At 48.1% G+C, this 15,576-nt stretch overlaps 1 protein-coding gene across 13 annotated transcripts in view; it reads left to right on the forward strand.

Annotated features, from left to right (window-relative positions):
* PHACTR1 (phosphatase and actin regulator 1) overlaps nucleotides 1–15,576 on the forward strand; it is a 562,751-nt gene that overhangs the window by 477,147 nt on the left and 70,028 nt on the right. For 9 of the 13 annotated variants that reach the window (XM_082730196.1, XM_082730202.1, XM_082730201.1 and 6 more), the window contains one exon: nucleotides 328–534. The exons of the other annotated variants lie outside the window; for them this stretch is intronic. In XM_082730196.1, coding sequence (XP_082586322.1) covers nucleotides 328–534 — 207 coding nt within the window. The remainder of the gene's footprint in view (nucleotides 1–327; nucleotides 535–15,576) is intronic. 13 annotated transcript variants of the gene reach the window in all.

Raw genomic sequence — 15,576 nt, forward strand, 5'->3', positions numbered from 1 at the left:
GAGCCCTCACAGGTGTAGTAGGAATGCCAAGACGGAAGTGGTTAAGCTTGGGATAGTTTGGAGAAAATGTCCTCTTCCCTTTCCCCCCCTCCCCCTCCGACCTCTCCCTTACTGCCTCAGCCTCCCTGATGTGTCCTCCACCCACACCCCCTTCTTTCCTGGATTTCTAGAGGCCTCTCTCTCACTCGCCCCACGTGCACGGCGACCGGAAGCAGTGGGCGCTGTGCTGTGTCGCCGACCCACACCCCCGCCCTGTGTGCTCCCGCTGGCCCCACCTGCGCTGCCTTTGTGTAATGTCTCCTGTGTGTCGTGTGGTTGTCCCCTCAGTGTCTGAAGAGAGTCCCTCTGCCAGTGAGTCTGGAGTCCTCCTGTCCCAAGATCCTTCAGCCAAACCAGTCCTGCTACTGCCCCCCAAAAAACCTGCTGCTTTCTCTGGAGACCATGAGGAGACCCCAGTGAAGCAGCTGTCCCTTCTCAAGCAACCCCCCGCCCTGCCTCCCAAACCCACTGCCAGGATTGCCAACCACTTAACAGGTGAGTCGAGACGTCTTCTGGGGGCGAGCCGCCCTGCCTTCCCTTCAAGGGATAACCTCTCACGCTCTTTTTCTCTCTATCAGCCCTGTTGCACCTCTCCCTGAGGCTGCTCTGTGGGACGTTTGGTCGTTTCCATGTGCGTCTTGGTACACGCAGTCGTGACCTGGGTTTGTGTGTTTTTGTCAAGAAGCGTTCGATACGCACCTGCCAGCCACATGCCGAGAACCTCTGTTGTGTGTATCTGTAAATATGTACCTTGATATTTGTGTGACCGACTCAGGATTATTGGCCCATCAGGGTGAATTAGATTCAGTGTCAAAGTCTTTGCAAAGATGAAGAGTCGTACCTTGTTCCCTTTGTCATAAGTTTGCCAAAGATTTAGAGTTTTTGTCTTTAAATTATTGATCTGAAGCCCAGAGTATTTCCTCTATTAAAATTCATGTCTGTGCTCTTTATTCTGTTTTTTAAAAAAGAGAGAGAGAGAGAGACAATCTGCAGAGTATCGTGGGAAATACTTTTAAAAGAAGAGTAAGTTTTGTCCTAAAGTGATTTTTACGTTCTCACGTTGAATGCTCGGGCACACACCCACCGCCCTTAGACGGGGCATCTGGTGAAATGGTACTTCACCGCCCATGAACCGGGTACTGCTTTCTGATTTAACGTTGTAGTTTCATTAAAGAGCAAACAGGGGCGCCTGGGTGGCTCAGTGGGTTAAGCCTCTGCCTTCGGCTCAGGTCATGATCCCAGGGTCCTGGGATCGAGCCCCGCATCAGGCTCTCTGCTCAGTGGGGAGCCTGCTTCCCTTCCTCTCTCTCTGTCTACTTGTGATCTCTGTCAAATAAATAAATAAAATCTTTAAAAAGAAAAAAAAAGAGTAAAGATTTCAGGGGGTGTTTCTCCAACCTCGATCAGCCGCCTTTTTATAGTGGGCTTGGTATTTTCGTTAACAGTTTCTAATTTATTTTTGTGAGATGTGACGAGGATGGGGTGGGGCAGAGTAGTCCCCTCCGTTATAGCAGAAAAGCTGAAGTTTGAGAAAAATCAGCGCCTTTAGCTGGGCTGGCAGGAGCCGTGCAGTGGAGACACGCTCACACCCGACGCTTCCTAGTACCTTGTCTAGGGACTGCTGTCGCCGTGACAGAAGGATGTCTCCCACGTGGTGCTGAGTTTTACTCGAGTCCAACTTAAACACAAGATTGAGTCGAGCTACTTATCCACATGTGTGTCCATCCAAGTCTGATGTCTGTGGTTCCAAAGAAAACATTTCGACCTAAAGAAACTGTTCTGGGGCGCCTGGGTGGCCCAGTTGGTTGGGCATCTGCCTTCAGCTCAGATCATGATCCTGGAGCCCCAGGATCGTGCCCTGTGTCAGGGCCCCCCACTCAGCGGAGAGCTTGCTTCTCCCTCTGCCCCTCATCCTGCTCATGCTCCCTTTCTCTCTTTCTCAAATAAATAAATAAAATCAATCAATCAATCAGTCAAGGAACCATTCAATACATTAATAACACTTCAGTCCAGTGCCCCAAAATGTAAATGCATAGAAAACCATGGAGGAGAAAGTGGCCTCACAAACCGGCCTCTGAGAGATAACCACTGTCCGTTTGTCTGTCTAACGAAGGTCAAATACCTGCTACTCGTAGTCTCTTCTCAGCGGCTTTTTTGCACGCAGTGGTATCTGGTGAACAGATTCTCATGTCCGCAAATACTCCCCAACACGCTTTGGTTAGCTGCCCAGTGTGAAGTCGGACTGACCTGTGTGGCCCCCTGTGGGCTCTCCCATCTTCTGTCACCGCAGGCAATGTCCCCAACAGCACACATTGCTTAAGAAGCATCGGTATTATTCCTAATTTTGTTCTAGAATTAGAGTTGCTTGTTCTAATTCTAGAAATCAATTACGTACCTTGGAAGAGCTTTGGCTTTTGAAGGCTGTGAGGCCAAATTTCTCTGAAGATTAAATATTGCAAAATAAACTCCCATATGTAGTTCCTATTCATTTGTCACACATGTGCCAAGTATCAACACAGATGCAAATAAATCACAGTTTAATATATAAATTTTACATATATATTTTTGTATGTTATCTATATTATGTATACATACAGAATAGAGTACCAAAATAGTGTTAGCAGCGTCACTTAGAGTTCCGGGCAATCTTTTTTTTTTTTTTTAAAGTTTATCTATTTGACAGAGAGATCACAAGTAGGCAGAGAGGCAAGCAGAAAGAGAGGGGGAAGCAGGCTCCCCACTGAGCAGAGAGCCTGACATGAGGCTCGATCCCAGGACCCTGGGATCATGACCTGAGCCGAAGGCAGAGGCTTTAACCCACTTTAACCCAATGAGCCACCCAAGCGCCCCATTCCATGCAATCTGATAAAAGAGCATGGAAGGGCTGAAGCTTGAGCTGACCCTTCAGGCATAAGGGGTGTGTATAATAGAGAATGAGGGGAGAACATTCCAGAAGGGATGGCCCTGGTCAGAGGCCCAGAGATGGCCTTGTGTTGGGTCCGTGACAGGGTGGCCGCGCTGGGGCAGGGGGTCCGTCTCAGGATGGATTGAGAAAGCGTTCACTAGGTAAGGCGTATGAGGATCTAGATTATGTTCCTGGGGCAGTAGAGAACCTTTGGAGGTTTTTGAGCAGTGGAGTGATGTGATGACAACTAGCCTTTCAAAGATGTTCCTGGGTCCCTGTGTAGAGTGAGCAGAAAGAGAAGGCGGACGCCTCCAAAGGCCAGCCCTATGCCTCATCCTCCAGAATCACTAGTTGAACTTGAATAATCTGTACCAGGGAGACTCTGGGAAAAGCTCCTCTTGTGTCTAAAATATGAGCTAACAAGCCTCTCCGGCTGATCACGCTGGGGAGACCGAACAGAACAATAGAAAAGACATTTGAAAAGAATAATTGACAGAATTTCTCAGCCGACAATGTCCTCTATTTGATCTAGTTATCTAATGAATGAAGGCACACTTCATTCATTCCCAGCGTCAGCTGTGAGCCGTGAGCTTGGGCAGCCCTGTGTCCTCAGGACTCTTGGTGTATGAGAGACTTGGGGTATGTGAATTAGCCCAGTCTCTGGCTTCCCCTGTCCTTTTCCAAGGAGAGTGGACTTACCAACGCTCTCTGAACCTCACCTCTATACAGATTGAATCAAACGGATCAAAATAGCTGAGAGCTAATAGTCCTTACTTGATGTATCTGGTGGCTCCTAAAACAAGAGGAAGATAAGACATTGGAGGCATCCACGGGCTACAGGCCTGGTGCTATCCTTTTGGGTTTAAACCCAATTAGACATGCTTAATTTCTGGAAGTGAACCATCAGTCACGATGAACTCGCATCTCCGTGAGGCAGCTACGTTAACCCTGTCGTGTTACTAATTACTCCAGAGACAGCTGGACTCTGTCAGAAGAAATTAATAAACGAGGAATTCTAGAACTCTGAATTGAGACACATAAGTTTTAGCATGTCCTCTCTCACTTGGTTGTCCCGTTGACATTTTTGGAAGGAAACGCAGGACAGTTGGAAAGACACCAAGCATGATTAACGGAGAGTGACAGCAGTTAATGGTCCAGTAGGTCCAGTAGAGGAAGCATGAGCCTGAGCTGGGGCCACATCCAAGTACACAGGCAGAGACAAGCAGAAACATCTCTGCTTTGGCATATGCGTGTACTTTATCAGGAAAACCGTTATGAACTTGGAGACCATCTCGTGAATTTTCTCTGTTCGCCAGCAAGTAAAGAGAAGCTTACTTGCTCTCCCAAACAGTCTTTCGTCTTCTCTTGTCATCGACCTGTTCTCCAGCAGCGGCCTACACAATCGCAGGTCATAGAGGAGCATCACATTCCCTTCCTTACATTCTGGAAGTTGATTCCGTAATGCTAATGATCTGAGGTGAATGATTCTCAAAATGCGTCTCTCTTGGGATGATGGGGGACCCCAGAGGAAAAGGGTTGATTGGAAAAAAAAAAAAAAAAAAAGGGTTGATTAAAGTGGGAGAGCGGGGGAACCACAGTCTCCTGTCTTTCTAAGTCTTCATCAGTCACCTCTCCAGCCATGCTGGCTCCAGGAGTCCGGTGTGACACACTGCATGACTAATCCATGCCTCTGGATATGGTACCTGTGATTAGGCACCCCGCAGGGGCTGATTGAATGAATAATCAACTCCCGTGAGAGTGGGATTTCTCAGTCTGCCGTTCACACTTGGGTGATAATAATGGCAGCTGCCATTTTTTTGAGAATTTGACGGCGTATCGTTTAATCCTATGGAGACGATGCTATTATCATTATTCTCTCTTTTTCCTAGAGGAGGAAAAGGAAATTCAGATAAGTTAAATAACTCAGTCGTGGTTACAGAGCTAATAAGTGCCAGAGATGGACCCAGTTTGTTTTACTCCAGGGTTCTTACTCATAACCATTAGTTTCTACCACCCTCATGAAGATAATCTATTCTTAAAATTCAAAACAATGGAATCATGAGCTTTCTTTGGACTTTTTTGGCCTTGTGTGTTTCAATCTGTTTTTAGAAAATTGGCTTCGGGTAGCACCCAGGTGGCTCAGTCGGTTAAGGACTCAACTCTTGAATTCAGCTCAGGGCATGACTTCAGGGTCTTGAGATCAAGCCCCGTGTTGGGCTCCATGCTGAGCATGGAACCTGCTTAAGATTCTTTGTCACTTTCCCTCTGGTCCTCCAGCATACCTCTCCACAACGGCTTGCACACTCTCTTTCTCTCTCCCTGTCTCTCTTTCTCAAAAATAAAGAGATTAAATTTGTAAAAAGGAAATTGGCTTCTTTATTTGCGTAAGTCAAAGACAAAAATGTATTCAGTCTTTCAAAAATAAGTAATATTCTCAAGACACTTGATTATGAAGAGGAGGACCTGAAAGCAGTCGGGTTGGGTTTGGAAGAACATGCTAGAAATAGTCTGTGAAAATCAAGAACAGGGCGAATCCCATGGGAAGGATTTGGCTGCAATTAGAGTCCAGCAATTTGAAAAGAAAAGGAAATGTTGGGGCGCCTGAGGGGCTCAGTTAAGCATCCTGCTCTTGGCTTGGGCTCAGTTCACGATCTCAGGGTTATGAGATCGAGTCCAGAGTCAGTATGGAGCCTGCTTGAGATTCTCTCTCTCTCACTTACTTTGCCCCTTTTCCCCTTACTTTGCTCTCCCTCTTTCTCTTTCTCTCTCCAAAATAAATAAATGAATCTTTAAAAGAAAGAAAGAAAAGAAGTGTTGCTGATCCTTTAAAAATAAGTCCTTCTGCAAATGTGAATCTGAATCTGCCCAGGGTTTCTTTGTCTTTAGACTTGAACTACAAGGAATTTCTGTTGGTTGGCGGCTAGTTTCAACATTCCAAAGTTTTTACACCTGCAGACTTACCCAGGCACACAGCATCCATGCTCTGTGGTACTTCTCAGCCTCCTACATGTCTAATGAGAATCTTCTATCCATAGTTCATCACACCCAAACCAACATTTCTGCTTATACTGTCTCTCGAGTTTGGTGGACACTGTTCATGGTCATCACATTCTGATCTGTGATTTTGTTGTTCCTCTCTGGCTCTCTCACTGTGTGTCCGCATTTCTCACCTTCCTTGTTCTCCACCTGCAGCCTCCTCTCCAATCCCACAAAATCATCTACCCCTCCCCCATCCTTACTTTCTACTCTGAAAATGCAAGAAAACTGGTAACTGAACCACAGTGACCTTGGACCTCATCTCTGCCTTCAAATGGAAAACATGAACTATAACCCAGAAGTTTCAGAAAGAGGTTCAGGGTTCGTAGCCCTCCAGGTAGCTGATACCTTGAAGGAATGGGAAATATACCAGAATACTCTTTATCCCTAATTTTCTGTATTGTTCCAGTCTTGATTTCCCTTTCTTAAAATGCAGAAATTCTTTCTTAGTGCAAGGAGGACCCTCTTTTAAGATCATTTTTAGAGGGCGCTCTCTGCTCTCACCTCTGTGACCAGCATAAAGATGACAACAAAACACATTTTTATGGCACTTGTTATGTTGGAGATGGAATTCACTTGGCACTTTTTTTCTTGTATGGTAAAAACATTAAATTTACCTTCTTAACAGATGATGAGTGAGCAATTCAGGAACGTTGACTAGATTCACGTTGTTTGTTGTGCAAGAAAGTTCCAGAACCTTTTCATCTTGCAAAAATGAAGCTCTGTACCTATTAAATGACTCCCCTTTTTCTTCTCCGCCCCCTTCGCCCCTGAAAACCACCACTATACACTTCTTATTTCTAGGATTTGAGGCCTCTCAGATAAGTGGGATGGTACAGTGTTTGTCTTTTTATCAGAGGCTTACTTCACTTTGCATCATGCCCTCAAGGTCCATCGGTGCCCTAGCTGTGATTGGACTTCCTTCCTTCATAAGGCTGGGTGGCACTCCTGTTTTGAGGGCCCACCCCGTGCAAGGCCCACCACCAGCCTTGATATAATTTATAAGCAGTGTTCCCCCATCAGCTATAGGGCTGGTAGGCAATTAGAAGCTACAGAAAATGGTTCATATGAAGACGTATAAAATGGTTCTCAAGAAATACAAACAGCAGGAGACCACATCTTTTTTTTTTTTTAAGATTTTATTTATTTATTTGGCAGAGATCACAAGTAGGCAGAGAGGCAGGCAGGGTGGGGGGGCAGGCTCTCTGCTGAGCAGAAAGCCCGATGCGGGGCTTGATCCCAGGACCCTGAGATCATGACCTGAGCCAAAGGCAGAGGCCTAACCCACTGAGCCACTCAGGTACCCCCCAAATCCTTTTGCAAATTCAGAAGAAGCATCATAAAGGAGGAGGGATGTCAAACTTAAAGAGGAATCCCATTTTGAAGGTCACAGAGGGGAAAGAAGGCTGTGATACGGGAGGCAGAGTTCATGGAGGTACCTGACATGAGTCACAGTATGTTCAGGAACTAGCCAACAGCCCAGCTTGGCAGAGGGGCAGGATTCGTGGGGAGAGGTCATCAAAGGTCAGGCCAGCCGTGGGTTGAAGGGGAACTGTCAAGAGCCTCGAATGCCAGAGTGAAGGATTTAACTTTAGAGGAGGAGTGGGTACGTTTTTAGACCTTTAGCAACAGTGGCTTAATTTCCACCCAGCTTGTCTCCTTGATGCTCTTGTGGATTTGAGGGACAGCGATGTTGGGGGCTGGATGCACGCTAGAAATATAAAGGAAATGGGGGCGTGGCCATTGTCAACCAGAAATTGCAAAGGACACCAAGCTGCTGCCCTTGGTTCTTCTCTTGGACGTTGTGTCAGAGTCCTGGGGGCAGTTTCCTGAGAGTGGGGGTGGTGTCAGCCCTGGTCCCTGCTGTGTCCTCAGCTAGCACCGAGCAGCCCCAGAACAGGAGGGCTTGTGAGCGCGAGACCACCACCCCCACCCCCCCAGCAGAGGCATTGAAGGAGGAGCTCGGTAATCACTGCCCAGGTGTTTGCAGCAGGATACTTGCGCTCGGGTTCGGAGTTGTGCTGGAAATGAAATCAGATCCTCATGCTCTGGAGAGCTTGAAGGAGCCCCGATACCCAGAGGGAAACCCCCCTCCCTTATTAGAGTAACAGAACATGACCGTCATGCATCAGTCATACTTGTGGTGCAGACCGGGGTGTTGGAGAGCGTGCTGGGAAGGTCAAGAGAAAATGGCGATGCTTGGAGTCCGCCAGGTGCCGGCAGTTGGACCACCGGCCGCCATCCCCGTACATGTAAGAGCTAGGAGCGCGTCCTCCAACACCGAAGAAGGGTCGTGCATCAGGTAGATGCAAGACTGGAGATGAATTGTAACCATCCTTTTTCCCCCTTTGTGATATCTAAGGATCCGGCTTGAATTTACTCATTTCACCCTCAATGTTCTACCTCTTCATAGCTCCATAAGGTCTATGTCACATTTCACTTCTTTAAAGATATTATTTATTTGACAGAGACAGAGATGGAGCATGAGCTGGGGGAGGGGCAGAGGCAGAGGGAGAAGCAAACTCCCGCTGAGCAGGGAGCCCGATGATGCAGGAATCGATCCTGGGACCCCCTGGGGTCATGACCTGAGCCGAAGGCAGATGCTTAACCACCTGAGCCACCTTGGTGCCCCAATGTAGTATTTCATTTTATATCACCTAAATTAACTACTTTCAGACAGCCTCGATCTGTCCCTTGGTCCAGTGGTCTGAGAGCAGACGAGTATGTTCATTCTTCCCTCCCTGACTCCGTGACACTGCCCGGACTCTCCCAGCCTTCCCACGGATAGTCGCAGCCATCCTCCCGCTGGTCACCGTTGGGTCCAAGCTTCTTGCGGCTGTCCATCTCTAGAACCTTCTCCCGGTCCTTTGTGTTTGTCTTGCAGAAGCCCTAGCGTCTGTTGAACGCTGCTCCCCTCCCCCGGTCTCCCTGGGGGCAGTCACGCTCATCCTCCTCATTTCGAAGTTAAACCACATAATGTGCTTCTGCGCCGATGATTTATCATCTCCAACAAAACGCTGATCTCAACGGGCGTTTGTTGTCAGGATATGGGGACACCTAGAGTTGTGACTCCTGAAGAGCACTTTCCTACTATGAATAATGTGTAATTTTACTTCCAAAAAAAAAAAAAATTTAACTGCATGCCCCACAAAGATGACAGGTGACCCAGTGGTGTCCCCACCCGCTGTCCAGCACCCCCGTCCCCGTGAGGCATAGCCCTCTCTCCTTGTTGTCGTCATCTGCCCAGATAGTCTTTGGAAGGGGGTAATTTTAAAACAAAACTTTTCGTTGTGGAAAGTGACTCAGAAACGAAGTTAGGTGCTGCTGACATGTGTGCTCTCCTGGGCCTCAGTTTGTAGGATTCTGGGAGGTCTCAGGACGTGTTTGTCCCAGACATCAGGTGGTCATCAATTTCCACGTGCCGGCCTGGCTTGAGGGGAGGAAAGCCAGCTTAGGGCATGGAACGCAAGTCACTTCTTTGTTACTCGTTTCCGTCCGAACTGTCCCTCTCACCACAAGGGGTCGATCGACCCATTTGGCCTTTTCCAGGCATCAGACCAGCAAACTGAGAACCCCCGGGATGGTCTGAAGGAATTGACAGAACTCATGCGAGCGCCTGTGTTTGCAGCCAGGGGGAATCTGGTTCCGGGCTTTGGCGGCTCTGGACTATTGTTTAAGTTCTAAGTACGCCTCCTAGAGGTTCCTTACGTTCTCGGGTGGCGTGCCGGGCCTGTAAAAGGAGATCAGGGATGCTAACCCACCGAAACGAGGTGGCAAATGGCTGAGAAGCTGTTGCAGCACCTCTGCTCATTAAGACACTAAGTGCTGTTTTCACTGACAAGTGCTCAGATTACAAATGGGCTTCGACAGCGGGTGCTAATGCAGAAAGGTAGAGGGAGGAGAGAGGCTAAGGGGTGTGCACCTCAGCCCAGACTTCTTCTGTTAGGGACTGCAGGCTTACGGCGCAGGAATGGACTAGAGAAGTAATCTGGAGTTTTCCATCCCTTGTCTGAAGTCATAAGCCAGAGCTGTGTCATGTTTGGGTTTTATGGCTCTGTGACACTCACAGTTTGAGTTTATTTTCCTTGTTCTCTGGAACGGGCTGTTTCTGCTTTTGCCACTCCATCAATATGAGACAGTTTTATGAATATACTGCATCTCGATCTGTCTGGCTGCGGAGGGACTCATGCATTTCACAAGCAGAGAGCTTTGTGGCTCCCCACTCCCAGGACTAGCCATGGTCATCATTATAGATGCAAGAGGTAGAGCGTGTCCTCCAACAATCCATAAATACCTCGCATCCCATAGACACAAGGCTATTTTATTCAGTGGGGTGCTGTCGAGTCAAAGGAGATGTTTTTGAATCCCTGGATTTTTAGGGGTTAAAGAGTCTGAATCCCCAGAACAGATTCACTGGCTTTCCCAAGCCATGGAACAGCAGAGAATCTAGGTTCTGTCATTCCCAGTCCTGGGTTTTTTTCCACTAGCCCTCCATGCTGATGCAGGGTGCCACACTTTAGAAGAATGCCCCAAAATATGGGTGGCTTCATCTTTTTCTCTTCCAGCAGCACTTTGCTGCAAGCAAGGAAGGCTGCCGAGACCATCCTCGGGAAGCTGTCTTTCCCGTTATTGCATTCGCTTTCAGCCGGTTTTTCACCTCCTTACCTAAAACCACCGTAGACTAAACCACCGGCACTCCCATCCGCTGTCTTGGCTTCTCGCGTCCCTCCCCAGACAGGAAGCATCAGGCTAGCTACGCTCACAGGGGCCGCAAGAGTCCCGGGGGTAACCGGCCAGAGGGATGTCGTGCTGGGCCGATTGCAAAACGTTGTCCACATCCTCTTGTCTGACCCTCACGACAGCCTGTGGCAGAGGCTGAGAATTTATTAATTTTTCAGATGCGTGAAGACTCCATTTGTTGAAGTTCTTTTGCACATCAAGGAATCAAGAGCTAAACTGGTGGGATTTTGTACTCGGGCCCTCCACTGACCTGTTTGGGGACTTCATAAATTTATAAAAAGGTGCCCTTTGGGAGAATGAGTCACAGAAGTCTGCCCCTTTCTCTGGGGTGACTCAGGACCCTGCCAGGACAGACCAGACACTGGATTTCAGCCCACTGGTCCCCATGGAGAAGCTGTGTAGACATCAATCCATTTACTTCTCATAACAGACCTGTAAAGTGGGTTATCCTCCCTTTCTACAGATGAGCAAACCGAGGCTCAGGAAGGTTGATGTCGTAGGGCAAGTGATAGAGCTTCTTGGTCTCAGAACTGGGATTAAACCCCAGCTTTTGTGAGATCTAACCTAGTGGTGATTTCACAGGCGTCATCCTGCAACAGAGGCCCCCCACAGGCCCTGTTCAGTCCTCAGAGAGCAAGCACCGGAGCTGAATCTCCTCCAGAAGGCCGTGGGCACTGGTCATTTTGCACGAGGGAGCGGCCTCTTCACCAAGGAGTGGTCCTGGGAGGATAGCTTCTCAGAGTCGATGGTGCAGGGCTCCCTGGGTCTTGGTCAAGAGGCACATTCTCTTTCAGAAGGCCTGGGCTGGGGCTCCTGGGTGGCTCAGTGGGTTAAAGCCTCTGCCGGGGTCCTTGGATCGAGCCCCACATCGGGCTCTCTGCTTAGCGGGGAGCCTGCTTCCCTCTCTCTCTGCCTGCCTCTCTGCCTACTTGTGATCCCTGTCTGTCAAATAAATAAATAAAATCTTTAAAAAAAAAAAAAAGGCCTGGGCTGGGCCCTGGGATTCTGCATTTCTGACACACTCCCAAGAGGCTCTGGGGCAGCTGGTCCTGGACCACACTTGGATTATCAGAGCCTTAGGGGAAGAGAAAGTGGTCGTTAAGTCCTGCCTCTTCCCATGGCTCTGAAGACGTGATGAGAAAGAAATCAGCAGCTGCTTACGAGGCATATACTGTGTGCATGGCCCAGCTCCTTGTTAGCGAACAGGAGGAGAACAGCTGCACCCAGTGCCGTAAAGTTAAAGGATCACTTACACCTACTGTGGATAAAAACCGGGAACAAGTCAAGAGAAATGAAATGGATTAGATCAACTGTATATGTGATGCTGTTGACAAAGGGAAGTACAGGGCCGGTGAGAGCCCAGTGGTGGCCCCTTCACCTTGGGGAGGATGGACGGGCTTCCTAAGGAAGTCATTCCCATGGTGATGACAATGACCGCAACCAGAAATACAGCTGCCGTCCATTTATAACGGAGTGCCAGGCACGGTGCCACACAGTGTGTGTACTTTATCTTACGTGGTCTGTGTGCTAGGTCTGTACGTGTTCATTCATCCCCATTTCACAGATTGGAAAACAGAATCAAAGAGATCAGGCAGTTGCTGTTGCTAACGGAGGTGCATGAGTGTGTGATTTCAGGGTTCCTGTTCTGTGTCTAGCAGGACAGACTCTGGTAATGATTTTGTGCCACTTAACCCGGTAATGACGTGAGGCACTTTCTCAGCGTGGTCTCCACCAAGGGCACAGTGATCTGGGAGCTTCTCTATGAAACAAGATCCCGGACCCTGTCGTAAGCCTCCTGAATCTAAATTTCTCAGCTGGAGGATCAGGACTTTGCCTCTTCAGACCTCCTCGATGACGCTGGTTGGTGAGAACTTGGCACCTTGGAGAGAAATGGTTGGGACCTGCCGTCCATTCCCAATCCATTCACCTCCATCTATCGTCCTTGTTACAAAAATGTCCGTGCCTCGTTAAGTGGAAATAACTATTGGGTGTATGTTTCCTTGTTTGCTTAATACATGCATACAGCACGCATAGGACATGGGAAAATCAGCAAGAAGGAAACAAGAGGGCTCTAATGCACGGAATCAAGTCATCAGGAAAAGCTAAACATCTGATTAAGTATTTATTACTTGAGACAAAATTGTGAAAAAAGCTCTTTAGGCAAACTTGTCTGAAATGTCCTTAAAGTATTCTAAGGCAAATAAAACAGAAAAAAGAAATTCACCCACAAGGATAGAAGAAATCTTTTCATGCACAAAGTGTGCATCCATAAGTGATTTTTATAAATATAAAATTAAATTGGAAATGCCATTAGACAAATTGGTTTTAAGACAAGTCCCTTAATTGCAGATGTTAGATTTTAGGCAAAGGTAGTCATTAGATGAATAGATCTTAGATGGTGTAGCTTTGTAAATTGGTTTCCTGCAAATTAGTGTTTTAGTTTTTATATGTGGGGGGCATAGAAATAGAACTTGGAGACCGTGCCGCTGACCACTCAGGGCGGATGTGGGCTCAGGGGCTGGGTGGAACCAAGGCATCGTATCTTCTCCTTGGGCGCTATACTCCAAGCAGGTTGGCACCCCCAGGTTGCCCCCGATTCTTTCCTCTTACCCCTGAGTATGGTGAGCACCTGGAAAGCATATAAAATCCAAATGCCTGGCCCCAAGACTCTCCTTCAGTAGGTCAGAGGTGAAGGCCAGGAATACAAACTTCTAGCAAGCATCGGGGGGCTGTCGCGGGTTGTTCAAGAACTCTCTTAAGAATTAGTGCTTTTGCCGCTGCCTTCGGCTCGGGTCATGATCTCAGAGTCCTGGGATCGAGCCCCTCATCGGGCTCTCTGCTCGGCGGGGGGCCTGCTTCCTCCTCTCTCTGCCTGCCTCTCTGCCTGCTTGTGATCTCTGTCAAATAAATAAATAAAATCTTTAAAAAAAAAAAGAATTAGTGCTTTTGGGAGGGTGCCTGGATGGCTCAGTGGGTTAAAGCTTCTGCCTTCGGCTCAGGTCATGACGCCAGGGTCCTGGGATCGAGCCCCAGATCAGGCTCTTTGCTTGGCGAGGAGCCTGCTTCCCCCTCTCTCTCTGCCTGCCTCTCTGCCTACTTGTGATCTTTTTTATATCAAATAAATAAATCTTTAAAAAAAATTAGCGCTCTTGGGACACCTGGGTGGTTCAGTCAGGTGAGCATCTGACTCTGATTTCAGCACAGGTCTTAATCTCAGGGTCGTGAGTTCAGTCCTGCATCATTGGGCTCTGTGCTAGATGAGGCATCTACTTAAAAAAAAGAAAAAGGAATTAGCGCTCTTTTTTGTTTTGTTTTCAGAGAACAGGACAAGAGTAAGAGGTTGAGTGGTTTTCAGACATCACTTTTAAAAGACGCAAATGTGGGACCCCTGAGTGGTTCAGTCGTTAAGCTTCTGCCTTCAGCTCAGGTCACGGTCCCAGGATCCTGGGATCAAGCTCCGAGTCAGGCTCCCTACTTAGCCGGGAAGCCTGCTTCTTTCTTCCCCCAGCTTGTGTTCCCTTTCTTGCTGTCTCTCTCTCTCTCTGTCAAATAAATAAATAAAATCTTTAAAAAAGAGAAAAAAGACATAAAGCTGGCATCCGCCCACCATCCTGCATAGAATCCCTGGAGAGGGGGTTGTCTGCATCAGCCCGAGGCTAACACACCTCTGGGCTTTGCTGTGCTCCACTCTGTGCACCCTGTAGGGAGGGCAGAAGCGGGCGTAGGAGGGGCCACCCAAATGCAGCTGGCCTTGACCAGGAGCAGGAAAGGCTGCAAGGGGGAGTCGGTCTTTAGTTGTGCTTTGAAGGGTGAATGCAATTCTGATTATCGGGAAGGGAGGGTGTTGAAGGGGGCCAGTGTGACAAAGGCCATGAGAAAGGAGCATGGTTACTGGGAAACCCAGTGAGGAAGCCGTCTGCCCAGAGTGGCCAGGGAGATGCAGGGTGGAGGCACCTGCCGGTGCTGGGAGGGGCTAGATGGCCCGCAGCCCTGCCGGGCAGGGAGTGCTTGGGGGACCTCCAGCGTGACGTGTGCTGGGGGAAAATGTCTGGTACAGGGCGCAGATGGATTAGAAGGGTGGACCGTGTTACCCACCCTACAAGAGGAGATGAGGTCCCAGACTGGTACTCAAGGGGGCAGAGAACACAGAAGTTTGCAAAGGACAAAGATAAAGTGACAAACTCGGAATGGCAGACGGGGTAGAGAAGGCTCCAGATCTGTTATGATCAATCACTTGGTATTAAGATATCATAAAGATATAAAAATAGACACTGAGCGTTACTAAAGATCTGGGCTGCCTAGACTCCCCTCCTTTGTCTACCATGTTGGAGAAAGGCAGGGATTACAGAGCTAATTCGCGGAAAGCCAATAATTCCACATTTTAACCTTTTCCCCAATTTCCTTCCTTTTTACCAAATCTACTGAGCTTAAAGGCTATTTTAAGTAATTCTTCATTTCCTACTCCTATTTAATTGATGACCATATACAGTGAAACAACCAGAAAAGAAACATGGGCAGAAAAAGAGAAAGGGGTCCTCTAGGACCCCAATATCTTTTTTCTCAAGCAATGAAAGTAACCATGTCCATTAATGTGGTCATTACCTCCTTGCCTGTTTCAGTAGAATTTCTAGTGTCCTCTTGGCCATTTTCCTAGCAAAGAAACCAAGTACACTTTGCTGCAGAAGTGGTGGCAGGAAGCATGGTGGCTGAGTGTGTGCAGGAAGGTGTAGCTTAGCAAGATGGTAGAACCCAAGGTCCTCACTGTTCCTTCCGAGGGAAATGGTTCCATGCTGCCCTCTTGGCTCTGTTTCCTTCTGTCCAAGCGACTGAGCGCCTACCTGCCTTAGATAGAACAC

The sequence above is a fragment of the Mustela nivalis genome (assembly GCF_964662115.1).
Source record: "Mustela nivalis genome assembly, chromosome: 5".
NCBI lineage: Eukaryota > Metazoa > Chordata > Mammalia > Carnivora > Mustelidae > Mustela > Mustela nivalis.